The 16,524-nt window shown below is 44.6% G+C and overlaps 1 protein-coding gene across 1 annotated transcript in view; it reads right to left on the bottom strand.

Annotated features, from left to right (window-relative positions):
• The window catches only part of RNF130 (ring finger protein 130), a 94,468-nt gene that overhangs the window by 62,913 nt on the left and 15,031 nt on the right, over positions 1-16,524 (bottom strand). Inside the window, exon 2 of the mRNA XM_034655830.1 lies at positions 6,950-7,200. Coding sequence (XP_034511721.1) covers positions 6,950-7,200 — 251 coding nt within the window. The remainder of the gene's footprint in view (positions 1-6,949; positions 7,201-16,524) is intronic.

Here is a 16,524-nt window from a genome sequence, read left to right as displayed (position 1 = left end):
TTTAGGATTCAAGGTGCAACACGAACCATTAATTGTGAAACGTTTAACCTGCATCCCTTTCGATATAAACACACTGAACACATAATCCTCTCGCGTGAAGCACGATCCCGGACTCACCAGGAGGCACACTCACGTCTACCATCGCCAGCCTCCGAGCCCCCTGTGCCCAAACACTGTATTTAGACGTATTCGGACAGCTTCTCAGGAAGAGCAAACCACGGCTGCTTAGCAGTAACCAGCCGAAGCATCAGGTTCTTTCTGCACGTGTAAAATGGTGTCGAACCGTGGACATTACATGGTGCTTAGAAAGTTATTTACGGCCCACCGCCCTCTCTAGTAGCATATTCTGTACCCAGCACTGCTTCCTGATGACAGTTTGTGGGAGAAAATGAGCCTCTCCTGAAACTCGCTGTTTCTCCTTGGCCAATACTTCTGGTTTAAAATAGCCGAAGGTTTTAGCCAGCAGAGTTGCTGCCACCTTCTTATTAAACTTTAATAGGCGAAGCTTTTTAAGCCACATAAAAATTTCATCAAGCGTTTCTCCACCTTAGGAAAAAACGGAAGGAGGGAAAAAAGGTCAGAACCTCACTTTCCGCTGGGGCAGCGTCTGGAGGAGGCTCTGGAAGGAGCGAGAGGGCCGGGAGGCCGCGCCAGATGGCGGGGGCGCTGCCGCCTTCATCACACGCGGGCCCCACGCCCGCCGCTAATTAAAGCGCTGCCGCCCAACCGGGGCTCCTGGGACCAGCCCTGCGCTCTCTTCCCAAAGTCCTTGGGAAGGACTCAACCCACAAGCGTTGGGCTTTCGTCAGAACACCAGCTCCGAGCAACTCTTGATCGTTTCACTTGCAGTGTTTCATAAGGGCAACATATTTAACACACGTCTTTATTTAAAAACAACAAAAAAAGGACTACAGCATGCTCCATGTCAATACGGACTTAGTAACAGAAGTAAGAGATAAAAGAGTTGAAAGAGGTCACTCGTCTCTGGGAAACACGAATTCGGAAAAGCCTGGGCAAGGAACCAAGCCTGGTGGCGCTATTTATTTTTAAGAATCATGTTCGTGCACTGTATCGGTGAAAAATTTAAATTTAAAAATGAAAGCGACGTCACTGAAGAAAGTGGGCTGTTAAAAACCACTTCAGTGCTGTGCTGCTGTCCTTCAAGAAGCTCAAGAACTGGGGCTGACAGCTATTTTCCTCCAACCTCATCAGCTAGGACTCCAGTGATAAGGAGACAAATGCCGTCATTTGTTAGTGCTGGGGTGACTCTATTCTCATTTCATCAAAACTCGATTTCACATCTACTCGTTTTGTCAAAAACCTAACACTGGTGCTTTCTACTTGAAGGCTGCAAATGTGATTTCACACATCATGTCTAATAATCTTTTCTAGGACAGGCATATTTTGACTCAGTTAACACTTGCACCTAATATTCCTTTATCACCTTCATCACTCATGTCTACTTCCAAGTGCGGGAGATGCTCTGGGGACGGCAGTTCTGACAAAGCAGGAGCCCCTCCTGCTCAGTCCTCCCCCTGGATCTCCTGAAAGGTGGAAAGACGAGGCAGGCTGCTCAGGTACCTTGAGACTGGAGGAACACAGGGTGGAGAGCCTGCACCTGTCCCACCACAGCCAAACGACAATGGAAAAACCGCACCACTTTCCACGATGGTTTCAGTGGGGCCTAGTGGGAAGGTGATCTTTCCACCCCACCTCCTCACAGAGGCAAGCTCCGTGCACTGATCTAATCGACATCTACAGAACACTCCGCCCAACAGCAGAATACACATTTTTCCCAACCACCCACAGAATATTCACCAGGACACACTATATGCTAGGTAATAAAACTAACCTGAACACATCTAAAAGAAATGAGATCATACAGAGTATTTCTCTGATGATAAAGGAACCAAAATAGAAATCAGTAACACTAAAATCACTGCAGCATCTCCAAACTACTGGGAAGTGACCAACACAGGAGTCAAAGACGAAGTCTCAAAAGAAAAAATTACATAAAACTGAACAAAAACGAAAATATGGGATATTGAAGTATACAGGACACAGTTAAAGCATTCCTAAGAAATTTATAACAGTAAATGCTTATGTTAGAAAGAGGAAAGATTTCAGATAAATAAATCTAAGTTCCCATCTCTAAAAATGAAATTAAAAAAAGCTGGTTCTTTGAAAAAGATCAGTAAAATTGAGAAGTTTCTAGCAAGACTGACAAAGGTTAAAAGAGAAGACACGAATCCGTCAAATCAGAAACAAGGAGGGAATATCACCATGGACATGGCAGCCATTAAAAGAACAACTTTATGTTGGTAGATTTGACATCTAAAAAAATAGGCCAATTCCTCAAAACCCACAAATTACCAAAATTCAATAATGACGATATAGACAAACTGAACAGTCTTTTAACCGTTTAAGAAATTGTAATTGTACACTCCCCCCCAAAAACAAAAAGCCTCAACAAAATTAAGCAGCCGAATTCAGCAACGCACAAAAAATTACACACCACGACAAAGTGGGATTTATTACATGCATTAGAAAATCAATGAATGCGATCCGCCACATCAACAAGATAAAGAAGAAAACAGCAAAAAAAAAAAAAATCGTACGATCACATCAACTGACACAAAAGACATGTGACAAAACTGAGCACCCATTTGTGATAAAAGCTCTCAGCGAACTAGAAACACAGAAAATGCCTACAAAACCTGACAGCTAACACATACTTAATGATGAAAGACTGAATCCTTTCCTCTAAGACTGGGTCCAGGCAAGGATGCCCCCTCTCACCACTGTCATTCAACACAGCACTGAAGAGTGTAGTCACTGCAATTAAGGCAAAATAAACACACAAACAAAGCAAAAACAAGGGCAAGACAGACTGGAAAAGAAGTAGTAGAACAGTCCCTATTTGCAGATCACATGATTGTCTGTACAGAAAATCCCAGGCATGGGGCGCCTGGGTGGCACAGCGGTTAAGCGTCTGCCTTCGGCTCAGGGCGTGATCCCGGCGTTATGAGATCGAGCCCCACATCAGGCTCCTCTGCTATGAGCCTGCTTCTTCCTCTCCCACTCCCCCTGCTTGTGTTCCCTCTCTCGCTGGCTCTCTATCTCTGTCAAATAAATAAATAAAATCTTAAAAAAAAAAAAAAAAAAGAAAATCCCAGGCAATCTACAGGAAGTGAGTTTACTAAGACTGCAGAATGAAAAGTCAACACACACAACAGGATCACATTCTGATCTACTAACAATGAACAGATGGAACTTGAAGAAGTTAAAAACACATCTGCAGTCCATTTACCATTATATTACCATTTACAGTTCAAACAAAACGATTATTTAGGTACAAACTTAAAACATGTACAGGATTTATATGCTAAAAACTACAAAATGCTGATGAAAGCAATAAAAAGGACCCAAATACGTGGAAAAACATTACAGGTTCGTGGACTGGAAGATTCGACATAGTAAATAAATTAGTTCACCGCCCAAATGATCTATAGTTTAATGTGTTCATATAGAAATCCCAGCAAGGTTCTGTGTGGTGTTTTTTTTTTCTTTTTTAGTAGACACACAGACAAGCTTATTCTAAAATTTATATGGAAAGACTCTAGGACCTAGAATAGATAAAATTATCTTGAAAAATAAGAATAAAGTGGGAGGAATCACTCTACCCAATAGTGAGGCTACCGTCATCAAGGCCGTGTGGGATGGACAGAGGGATAAACACACAGTTTGATGGAACAGAACACAAAATCCAGACACAGAGCCACAGAAATCTGCCCAACTGAGTTTTGGCAAAGTTGCAATATCAGACATAAAATGAGGGGAAGAAAAAAAAAAGAACCTTAACGCAAATCTCTTATACAAAATGAACTCAAAATGGATAATGGACTTCAATGTAAAAGGTAGAACTATAAAACTTCAAGGAAAAAAAAAAGAGAAAGTCTTTGGAATCTAGGGCTAGGCAAAAAAGTTTTTAGACTTGCAGCAACAGCAAAACTGATAAATTAAAACCTCATTGAAATTAAAAATGTTTGCTCCTTAAAAGACCCTGTTAAGAGGTTGAAAAGACAAGAAACAAACTGGGGAAAATATCTGTAACCACAATTCTGACACAGGCTTGTATATGGAACGTAGCAACACTCGAAACTCAATGGTAAAAACCCCCAAAACAACCCAGGTGGGAAATGGGCAAAAGCCATGACCGGACATTTCACCGAAGAGGATACACAGATGACAACTAAGCACGTGAGAAGATGAGCGACAGCAGCAGCCACGAGAGGAATGCAGACGAAACCACAGGAGAGACGCGACTACACCATGCGCCATCCAGGGTGCAGAGGGACCGGGTCAGGGATGCACGTCTAGCGCGGACGTGCGATACCGCGGCCATGTACTGTGGCCACGTGGGGAAAGGGTACGGCAGTTTCTTACAAGATTATGTATGTGCTGACCACAATAACCCAGATATTTCACTCTTGAACATTTACCCAAGGCAAATGCAACTCATGTTAACACAGACATCTGTAACAAATGCCCACAGCCACTTTACAACAGCCCAGACCTTGAAACAATTTGGTTCACCGCACTGTGGTACACCCGAGCGACAGAATTCTACTCGGCAATAAAAACAAGAAAGCTACGGACCCATGCAACAACTTGGAAGGCTCTCGAGGGAGTCTTGTTGGGTGAAGACACCCAAACTCTAAAGGGGAAGTACTGTAGGATTCCAATTAGACAGCATCCTGAACTGACGGAACCACAGAGTGGGGACAGGTCAGTGGTGTCGCGGGGCTGTGCAGGGGGGAGGAGGGAGGTGCCTGGGACCAAAGAACCGCAGCACCGGGGATCCTGGTGGGGATCCGTTCTGTGTCCTGTGGTGGTGACCTGACACCGTAGACAGACAAACACACATATGCACACACACACTCACGAGTACAGGTTAAACTCCAGAAATCAGAGTAACATCAGTGGATGGTATCCATGTGAGGATCCTGGTTGCAATATTTACTATAGTTATGTAAGACTTTTAGCCCTGGGGTGAAATGCATGAAGGGTATCTGGGACCTCCCTGTATTATTTCTTACAAATGCATGTGAATCTACAGTTACCTCAAAATAAAAAGTTTAACAAATATAAAGGACTGGTGTTCCTAAAAAAATGCACATAACCTGGATCTGATGATGCAGGAACGCTGGGTATCAGAAAAACTCACATACAAAACAAATGGCTCAGACTCTTCAAAAATGTCAATGCCACGAGACAGATTAAAAGAAACATAACAGGGGCACCTGGCCGGCTTGGTCGGAAGAGCATGTGACTCTCTAACTTGGGGTTGTGAGTTCGAGCCCCATGTTGGGTGCAGAGATTACTTAAAAAAAAAAGAGAGAGAGAGAGAGAGAGACATGGCAACTGAATGCAACATATAATCTGGATCAATCCAGGGTTTGCTTTGCTATAAAGGACATTTTAGGATAATTTTTTAAAAATTACATAGGCTCCAAGCCCAATGCGGGGCCTGAACTCATGACCCTGACAGCAAGAGTCCCGTGCTCTACCAACTGAGTCAGCCAGGAGCCTCTATTACGAAGACAATTTTATAAAACTTAGAAAAGGTCTACAGATCAGGCATTGTATCAATGTTAATCTCCTGATTTTGATAATCATACTGTGATTATGTAAGAAATGTCCTTGCTTTTTAAAATACACACTGAGGTATTTAAAGGGTAAAGGGGCATCATATCTTAAATTTACTCTCAAATGGTTAAAAAAAGTACATACACATAGAAAAGGAGCTAGGGTAAAATGTTAACAGTTGAAGAATCTGGGTAAGAGAAGACTTTATACTATTCTCACAGCTTCTGTAAGTATGAAATCATAAATAAAAATTATCATAATAAAAAATTTAAAAGATATACAGGATACTGCACAGAGCAGGGCATGTAAATGTGCAATAAATCACAGTTTTCAGATATTTTAGACCTATTTTCAGGCGAAGAAGCAAGTTGAGAAGTGAAATAAATTGTGAAAGACCATAGCCAACTGCTGACCAGGTCGGCATTCGAACTCGGGTCTGTTCCGTAGCAGCATCTGTACTTTCACTAGAATGAGGAAAGCTGAAAACTTCAGCTCTCCCACAGGGGTCTGGATGTCCTCTGTTTACGAGGAGAGGAACGGCATTACATGAAGACTGGCTTCAAACTACTCTCCGAGTAGCTCCCTTGCCAGTTTCCTAGCAGAGAAGCCTCGGACTGGGGCTGGGACCTCAACACCTCCAACCCGGCCCCCTGGTGCACGTTCTGTCTAGAGCGCATTGAACAAGCTAACAGACAGACAAGGTCACTGCCCGAAGGCTCTCCACTATGGGGTGGCACGCTGTCTCGTCCTTCCTGGGTCTTTACTCACTGATCTGAAACCCTGTGCTCACCAATGGCAGTTCCAGGACGAGCAGATACCTCTCTTCTATGGGTCCTTCTCCACCTCCCCGTCACCCCATGGCCAAGCTTAAACACGGGAGGTAATTTTTAATTGACTTATTTTTCTGAATAGATAAGACACATGGAACAAAAGTACGTGAAGGCTCCCTCGCCTGCCTCCTGGCTCCCCTCGCCACTGACAGCCAGTGCTACCAGCTCAAAAATGCAACTCTGTGATAGTTCTCCAAATTACTACAGTTAGCCACATTGTATTATGATACTAAGCAAACCATTAACCTAGGATATTCCAAGTGATCACTGTAAAGGTAAATTCCCTATTTAAGCATTTAGAAAAATCCGGAAAATAACGTGTGTAAATATGTTTTCAGCACATGGACATGACTGAGGATGTCATGACTTTTTTCTTAAGTGAAAAACTCTTTGCACTGTGTATGATCACAATAGACGTCTCTGAATTATGGCTGCTAAGCATGGATTATGAGAGAGTGCCAGGAGCTCACCTGGTTCCTGTCGCGTGCATTCGTGTACCTGATCTTCTGAATGAAGTAGAATATGAGCCATGCTGAAGAAATAATCATCAGAACAATAAAGGATATTGACACGAAGACTAGAGAGCCACGGCTGAAGTTCTTTGGCGGCATTCGCGTTCCAACAGCTATTGTCATTTGTACAGAGATGTTTTTCTCCAGATAACTCAAAATATCCTTACCCCTCAATTCTGTAATCATGACGGCAATAATATCTCCAGTGCCTGTAATGTAAAATAAATACAGATGCTCAGGTGACCTTTAAAACTTAAAGGAACATCACACATATGAAAATGCTACTCAGAAAAATAACTACAATTTCTGCCAATGGCAAGGGTCTGCAGATTCAAGTTTTCAAATGGAATGGATCTGCAGTTGGGTACGCTGGCACCAAGTGGGAACAAGAATCTGTGTGGAGTGCTGAAGACTCGGGCAAAGTGCTGAAGGATCGCAGTGCTAAGAGCTACGTTACTTTGTCTTACAACTCTATGTAAAAAACAGATTATTAAATCAGCCAAATGTGACAACAGACAGTAAAAAACATAGGATATAACAACATAATGTGATAAAATCACCGCAGGTCTTTACTGTAAAACCTTTTCCATTAAAACCCTCCTTAGAAAGTCCCAGCTCCTTAAGAAAAGGAGAACAGCGCTAGTATTTATGGTACAAAACACACTAGTATTTATAGTACAAAAAATTGGTACTTTCTGCACTACTCATTCTTAGAAATATCTGTGGAGCACCTGTTGTGCGCAGAACTAGTACAAGAAATAGAAAGACGTACAGGATCTGCAGCTTTCTATCACCGACATGACACACATCCGCTAACAGAGCAGCAAAAGCCAAATGCACGGTGGTAACCTTTAGTAAGAGTGGAGACTCCCTTTGGTCTTATATCTAGATGTGATGAGAGAAAGGTTCCTTTCTTGCTTACCCCCAGAACCTTCTGGAAATTACACCCTCCCTGAGACACGTCCGAGTGTCAACACCCTGGACTAGCTGGGCACTGAAATCCTTCCAGCTTCTAAGAGCTGTCCAGAGGTTCTGCCGCAGTCAGAAGCGACTGAGGATAATTACCAGTAGGCTGAGCTTGCTCTCGGAGTCATCCACTTCTTTCACTCATGTAATTTCCAGGAGGAGTAACACTGTCAAGGCAAGCTACGCTCTCTCCTGTGGAGCGTGAAATTACTATTCTTTTCCTCCTCCACAAAGGGAAGTCATTTCCCACTTCCCTCCCAGGGAAAAGGGCAGCCAATCGAGCTGCTGGCGACCCTCCTTCCTAAGCCCAGGCTGGTGGCAACGTGCAGCCCAGGCTGGTGGCAACGTGCAGCCGCCAGCACACTTCAAAGCCAAGACTACGACTCTGGGCGTCGGAGGAAGGAGAATAAACATTTCTATTTCAGGAAAGAGAAAATTAGAACTATTTATCCAAATCTGAGTAAGGTCTGCACATAAATGTAAACCACCAAAGCCAAACGAACAAACACCCCACAACTTGCCCTTTCAAAGGCTTCTTCAAAGAACAACGCTAGGTATTTGGTTTACATGTTTATCGTATTTAACTCAAAGAACTACCCTTGTTATCCCAGGCAGTCAAAAGGCCACAGGCAACCGAAAAGAAATTCAGTAATTAAAAGTTTCATGAAGAATTTAACCCAGTGGAACATATCGACCTTTTGTATTATTCAAAATCGTGCCACTTTATCAGAACAGCAGTTTATCAGATTGCCAATTTAAAAAAAAAAACACACCAAAAAACAGAAAGAAAACTGCAAAAGTAAAGCAAGCAACAAAGTTAACATCTAATTTATCCTTCTGAAAATAAGAGTTCTGGTGAGTAAGTTAGAGACAAGCATCAAATAATGCTAAGCCATGTGAACTTCCCGTTTAGAATCCTCAGGCCTGTGCTTCTGCACTGCTGTCAGCAGGGAACGGCGTGCGGTGTCGGGTACGAGGCACGGCTATAAAGTAACTGAGACGGATCCCACAGCCGACACACGACAATCAGTCTCATTGCTTTATAATCGCACCAGGCACAAAGGGCTTTAGAAACCAGTGCTGAGGCTTCCTCTTGCAGACTCAAGCTGGGAGAGGAGCAGGGAAAGCTGCACAGGTAGCGGGGGCAACCGGTCCACGCAATTTCACTCGTTCAAAGAATGCTAAGTGAACACCACCTAATTTCAATGGGAGAGCTGTTTGGGAAAAGAAATGTTTAATTATTTCAACCATCCATTCAACGATATTTATTGAGCACATACTATGATCAAGGTTCCCTGATGTTTATCTTTTTCCGTTTTTAAAGATTTTATTTTTAGGTGATCTCTACACCCAGTGTGGGGCTTGAACTCATGACCCCGAGATCAAGAGTCGCACGCTCTACCGACTGAGCCAGCCAGGCGCTCCCCACCCTAACATTCACTTTTTAAAAACAGAAAATTAACCTGCTGTGAAATAAGAGAAAACAGACATATTGGTCTACCTAGGTTCCCGGCACAGAGCTCCTAAAATCCTTGGCAATTTCCTAAGTGATAAAAGCATTAGGAGTGTCTTTTCTTCTGATATCTGCTCTTGGCTCCTGAAACGGAGATCCTAAATCCCTTGGAATTTCCTGGGTGACGGGAGTCTTTTGTTCTAACGAGATGACTCTCGGTGGGCCCTGAGGAGAAGCTTGGAATTTTAGCCCATCATCTCCATCCTCTGGGGAGGGGAGAGAAGCTGGACACTGAGTTAATGACCGACCATGCTTATGTGATGAATTCTCCATAAAACCCCTGAAGCGTGGGGTCTGGAAAACTTCTGGGTTGGTGAACCTGTGGCAGGGGCTGGGAGGCTGGCAAGTCGGAAGGCCCCTTCCCACATGCCTTGCCTTGTGCATCTTCAGCTGGTCGTTCATCTGTATTTTCACTGTATCCTTTATAATGAACCAGTAAATGTGTTTCCTTGAGTTCTGTGAGCCATTCTAACAAAGGTTTGAACGCTATGAGGGGGTTGTGGGAACCTTGATTTATAGCCAGCCGGTCAGAAGTACAGGTGACAGCCTGGGACTTTGGTTGGCTCTGAAGTGGGGCAGGGAGGGGGCAGCCTTGTGGGACTGCGCCACTAACCTGTGGGATCTGATGCGAACTCCAGGCAGACAGGGTCAGAATCGAACTGAATTCTAGGACACTGAGCTGGTATGGCTGAGAACTGCTTCGTATAGGGGAAAGCGCCACACATTTGGTGACCAAAAGTCTCACAGAAGCGTTTTGAGTGAATAGCACAGGAGACACACACGAGGGTTTTTCCTTTTATATCTGTTCTTGATTATGTGAAAACTGCACTTACCCTCAAAGAGCAAAGGAGAATCCAACTACAATTCAATTAAAAAAAAAAGGCTAAACAAAGTAATGGATAAATAAAAGGTATAGCTATTAAAAAAAAAAAAGATCAAAGGAGATTTTTTTTTTTTTTTAAAGTATGCTCCATGACCAGCATGGAGCCCAGTGTGGAGTATGAACTCACGACCCTGAGCTGAGACCAAGAGTCAGATGTTTAACGGACTGAGCCAGCCAGGCAGTCTAATGAGGCTAGTAGAGGGGTGGAATCAGATTGCTAGCAGGACAGGGAAGGAGGCTAAAACACTGCTCCTCAAGCAAAATGAAGAAGAATTAGAGCAGGCAGTCAGAATACTCATCAAGCCGCTAGGTTCTTAACCATTTCTGCCCATAAGTCACTTAGAGAATCTGACGACAGGAGACCCCTCCTACAAGAAAAGCCCCCATTCTGCCAATTTCAGGAGATGTTCATGGATCTCCTCCCTCCCCACCCCTCAAGCTGATGGGGCTCAAAGACCCTGATTGAAGGATGCCTCTGACATCTGACTTTTAAAGATCTGGGAAACTCTGGCCCAGCTTCCAAGGGGGAGAGTAACACCAGACAAGGTGTGAGCTTCAGGATAAAAGTCGCGTTAGGTCAAATAGTGACTGATAAGAGTTAGAGACTTATTAGACTATAACGATGTAAACTCTCAACGGGAGATGACAAAGATTTGGAACATCCACCACCAGTAACCCTAATGCTAAGCCCTTGGCCAACACTGCTAAAAAATCACAGATATAGCCTCAGAATCCCATGCGTTTCAACAAGCCCAGCAGCCAGGATTAACACGCCCAGCAACCCAGCCCCGACTCACACACGGCTGTTCTTGCCCTCTCTTGGGACTGAATCTCAGGGCAAGCCCAGTTCAGCTGGGCAGCCAATACTTTCACCTTAGAAAAGCAGATCCAGGAAGGAAACAGATGAGCTGTCTGAGGCATCAGGCCACAAGTGGAGAGAGGTGCTTTTACCGTAAGCTGCTTTGCTTTTTTACTGTAAGCTTACCTAATTTTTTTTTTTAAAAGAAAACAACATCCCTGTACAAAATCCCATTCAGCAGACGTTTTATGCCTTAACGGATGAAGGTGTTGTTCAAATCACCTGCCAAAAAGTTTTAGGGAATTTTCAAAATCTTAGATAATTTTAGTCAATTTCCCATAAAAAGGTTCAGGGAGGTGCTGTATTCCCACATGACGCATCTACAGTGATGCTTTCATAACTTCTGGTAGTTTACTGCCTGTGGCATCCGAGCTATTCCTATAGAATTCATTTTATATATAAAACCCAACACTACATACTTTACGTGAAAGAATTAAAACTGCTTTCAGGTTCCTGCATGGCTGCTGCTGAGGGAGTAGGTGGGCATCATCCCGGGATTTTCTGTAACTCTCTCAGTCAAGCCACACAGATCAGAGGTGCCCACCGAGGCTGGGCCTCAGTGAGTCTGCTTGCAAACGGTCTGAGGCCCTCTCTTCACTCTCCCTTCCCCGGACTTCAGTCCTTCTCAAAGGTTTATCTGCAACACTCTCGCTTCTTCAAACCCAGGACTCGGTCTTCTCTTCTTTGACCTCCTTTAAGAACTCAAGGCGGGGCGGGGGGAGGAAGATATGCTACGCTCTTCTAGGAAATGAATGCAGCTTTAATTCTGACAGAGGTAGGTGACAGGTTATATCAATTACGACATCCTGCTGAGACTGTCCGTGTTTTTCTAAAGCCAAATCTGTCATATCACTCTGTTCAAAGCCTCTGATATTTGCAACAACATGGATGGACCCAGAGGGCAGTGTGCTAAGCAAAAAAAAGTCAGACTGAGAGAGACAAATACCATATGATTTCACTCATATGTAATCTAAAAAAAACAAAACTAACGAGCAAACCAACAAAAACCAGACTCTTAAGTATACAGGAGGCGGGGGTGGGGGATGGGCAAGATGGGTGAAAGGGAATGAGAGGTACAAGTTAGCAGAGATAAGATAAAGAAGCCACAGGGGCGCCTGGGTGGCACAGCAGTTAAGTGTCTGCCTTCGGCTCAGGGCGTGATCCCAGCGTTATGGGATCGAGCCCCACATCAGGCTCCTCTGATATGAGCCTGCTTCTTCCTCTCCCACTCCCCCTACTTGTGTTCCTTCTCTCGCTGGCTATCTCTATCTCTTCGAAAAATAAATAAAATCTTTAAAAAAAAAAAAAAAGATAAAGAAGCCACAGAGATGACAAGCGCGGCATAGGGAAGACAGCCGGAATACCGTACCAACTCTGTACGGTGACGAATGATGACCACGCTCATGGTGAGCACTGAGTCAGGCACAGAATCTTCGGATCCCTATGTCGTACACCCAGATGACACTGTGTGTCAACCATACTCAACGATAAATTTAAAAAAAGAAAAGAAAAAGCCTTTATCCCTTATGCCAACTAAATAAAGTTCAAACTCCTTAACCTGACTTTCAAAGCATTTTGGGAGCCAAATGGCCTAAAGGTAACTGATGGTCATGTGACAGCAGACACTCTTGCCCAAACGAAGCTGTGGTCACTGTGATCGAAACAGTGGCTCACACGGTCCAAGCAGAATGGAGGCTTCATGCCCGGAGGAGGGGAACCGGAAGAAAATGGACCTGAAAGCTTCAGCAAAATCAAAGGTCAGGAGGAGAGGAGAGGAGAGGGGAAGAAGCAGCGGTCAGAGAACAGGACACCGGACTGGAGACCAGAGATGTACCAATCCTGGGAGATACCCGAGGGTGGGTTTTAGGTCAGGTGTGCACTTTCCATGTGGACTGGGAGGCTGGCTGGGATGACGGCAGGGCTGGGCATGGGTAAGTAAGCCAGGAGTCACGGCCTCTGAGTGGCGTGGGGCAGGGAGCACGTGGAGCACAAGAAGGAAGGCTGAAGTTCTGTCCCTGGGAAAGCAGCTGTACTGAATCAAGAAAACACTGGTCCCACGGCATCCAGGTGGTGTCCACAGCTGCACAGCGCTGATAAGCTTCTAACTGTACTGAAGTTGAACCGGACTGTCCTGCCATGAGGCTGACATTCAGGAGCTCAAGGCACCACGGAGGGACTCCAACACTTGATTAACTCCTGACAATACTCCATCCTCAACAACAGCTAGGGTCTACCAAACCCTCGTTCCTTCAGTCTCACACCAAGTAGAGCAAAGGCTCAACACCCAGTGCTCCAATGTCAGTTTCTGCTCCTACACCATTTCCTGACTGTATGCATTCATCACATAATCGGTTTTTCCCACGTCGAAAAAGAAAGGACGGTAGGAGCAAAGACCTGCACGGAAGAGAAAACACTTTCTTCCTTCACCTAGAGGCAGAAACAAAGGGAAGGGGTAACGGGGGAGACAATCACCAGTCAGCAGAGCTCAGAGAATCTTTTAGTTGAGAGAGTTCTTAGGGGTCATCTTTACCATAAGACAAATAACTTCTGACCGTTTTAGGGGGCTAGTTATATCCATGGGTAGTTTTAAGTATTAGAAAGGTCCTCCCCATAACTGAAATCTTGATTCCTAAATGCCCATTCATGGCTCTTGGTTCTCTTTGCTTGCGAAGCACCACCAAACAAACTATATTTCAATCATCAACCGTCAGGTACATCATTACTCTATGTATCATGAAGGGAAAAAAATCCTGCCAATAAACTGTAACTTGCCCCCAAATATAAGAAACACCCCAACTTCAAGCTGAACGTCCCAGAGCGGAGGACAATTCCTCTTCCACGCAACAGTCCTTCATTCAGATGGTCAAAGACCTCTTCTCTGGTCCTCCACCTTGGGCTCCTCCAAACTAACTACTCCTAGAGCCTCAAATCATTCATTTACAAATATTTTTAAAGAACCTAACACAGAAAAGCTGGAAGTATGGTATAAAAACCTCTCTCCCCCAAACCATTCAAGAGTAATAAGTTACTGGCACGATGTGTCATCCCCTCCCAACATTCAGTGTGTGTTCTCCTACAAACAAAAACCATTTATAAACAGAGCACAACCGCTTGAACCGGGCAGTGAACACTGACGCATTACTGCTGCCTAATCTCAGAGTCCGTTCAAGTGTCCCCAGTTTCCCAACAACGTCCTAGAGCAGATCTGGATCAGAGCCGCGCGTGCTGCATTCAGCCGTCACATCTCATGACTCTGTCAGTCTGGAAAGTGTCTCAGACTCGCCCTGAAGTCCACGACCTTGACACCTGGGGAGATGACATACAGCCCAGGCTGCTGGATGGATCCGGTGTTTCCTCAGGGCTAGATTCAGGTCACGCACTTTTGGCAGCAACACCAGAAGAAGCGAGGCTGTGCTCTTTCGGTGCGAGACAGCAGACCGCGCACAGTCAGGACACAGCCCAAAACGGCGCAAGTTCCCTCTGATTACATGGTTTGCCACAGGGACATTCTCCAGGCATTTCCACTGAGAAGTCACTCTTTCCCCTCTTTGTAATTAATAAGTATTCTGTGGGAAGGTACTTTGAGTTTTGGTAAATACTCCATTTCTCATCAAGATTTCAATATAATACTCTTTTACTTTTTAGATTAGTATGAACTTGGGGCACCTGGGTGGCTCAGCTGGTTAAGTGCCTGCCTTCAACTCAGGTCATGATCCCAGGGTCCCGGGTTTGAGCCCCGCATCCGGCTCCCTGCTCAGCGGAGAGTCTGCTTCTCCCTCTCCCCCTCCCCACTGCTCGTGTGCTCACTCTTTCTCTCTTAAAAAAAAAAAAAAGAGATTAGTATGAACTCATGATTCCTATGTTATTTAATGGGCTAATAAAATCATTACTATCTTTATCCATTTTCATGCTCAAATTCTGTAAAAAACTATTTACAGATTTTTTTCCATCCTGTTCACTTGTGGACATCAGTTTTTCAATGTCTTTATTAAAATAAAAGGCTAGAAGTGAATACAACACACCCCTTATCAAGAGGAGCATGGGGCTAACCTCTCCCTACATCTGAATATTATGTTCCCAAGGACACAGCCCAAGCTTTCAGTATGTTTTTTAGCAGCCAGGGCACATGTTAGTGCATGCAGGGATTACAGGACAGAAGGTCCCCAGGGCTCCTCTGCTGGAACTGTTACTTAACCCAAGTTTCCGCAAACTCTCGTTATTAATTTTTTGAACCCATATGCAGGTTAACTTAACGAATGCCTTCTTTTCATTGTTATGTGTGTTCTAAGATCCACTGAGTTTCATGTCGTTTTCAAGTGAAGATATTCATGTTTATATTTTCTTACAAATTTTTGATAGAAGCATTTTAAATGAGAGGAGAGAGAAAGGTTAAGTATTGAGTGAGGCAATCCACCCAGAGGAGGTGCGCACCGAGCACCAGCACTCTAAAAGCCTGTAGACCTGCTCCTTTGTTTAAGAACCTGTAAGTCTGAGAGCGCTCAGGGAACTCAACGAGAAAATGGATGGTGGGTGGTGGGAGCCAGGTTTCTCACGGGTGGAGTGGGAGTTTACAGGCAAGCAAGTGGAGGAGGCTGGCATGATCCATGCAGTCACGGACTAGAGCTGGAGACACATGTATGGACTCACTCTTAGCTTAATACATAGAGGGTAACGTACAGAAGTACTTACGGATACGTGTACATACAAGGGCCGGTATACACTCATGTATTCCCTTGCACCATCAGCGGAGAGGCCCAGAAGCAACAAAACCACAACAGTAACAAGCACATCTAACGCCCGTTGCTTGGTTTCTAACGCCATTCTCCAATCAATGGGAACCAGGTTCCTGGGAGAAAACGGCCGATTCTCGGGCTGGGACGGGAAGTATACACAAGATGAGCCTGGAACATCTCTGAGCACCAGAAAGGAAGAGAGTGCTCAAACACAAAACAAAAAACCCGATACCCATGGTAACGCGTGCGTGTCTAAGGACCCGGAGCCACGTGAAAGTGCTCCCAACGGCCAAAGACCGAAGAGTCTGAGCAAGAGCAATAAGCAGAGTAGCACCTTGTCCTAACACGAAGCACAGAATAACGGTCCACAAGTCCACACTGATAGAAATAAATGACTGAATAAAATAAGAAGTGGAGAAGAAACAAATCACCCACGCAGAGTGATTCCAAAGAAGTAATACTCCCTACTCCCAATGTGTGGGCTGTGCACAGTGCCTCCTTCTAGAGGGTACCGTGTGGGGGAGAGCAACGAGGAGCTTCACAGTGAAGCCTGACAAACCCTGGCGAACAGCCAGGTGA

Source organism: Ailuropoda melanoleuca, chromosome 3 (genome assembly GCF_002007445.2).
Source record: "Ailuropoda melanoleuca isolate Jingjing chromosome 3, ASM200744v2, whole genome shotgun sequence".
Lineage (NCBI taxonomy): Eukaryota > Metazoa > Chordata > Mammalia > Carnivora > Ursidae > Ailuropoda > Ailuropoda melanoleuca.
This window is presented reverse-complemented; position numbering and strand designations above follow the sequence as displayed.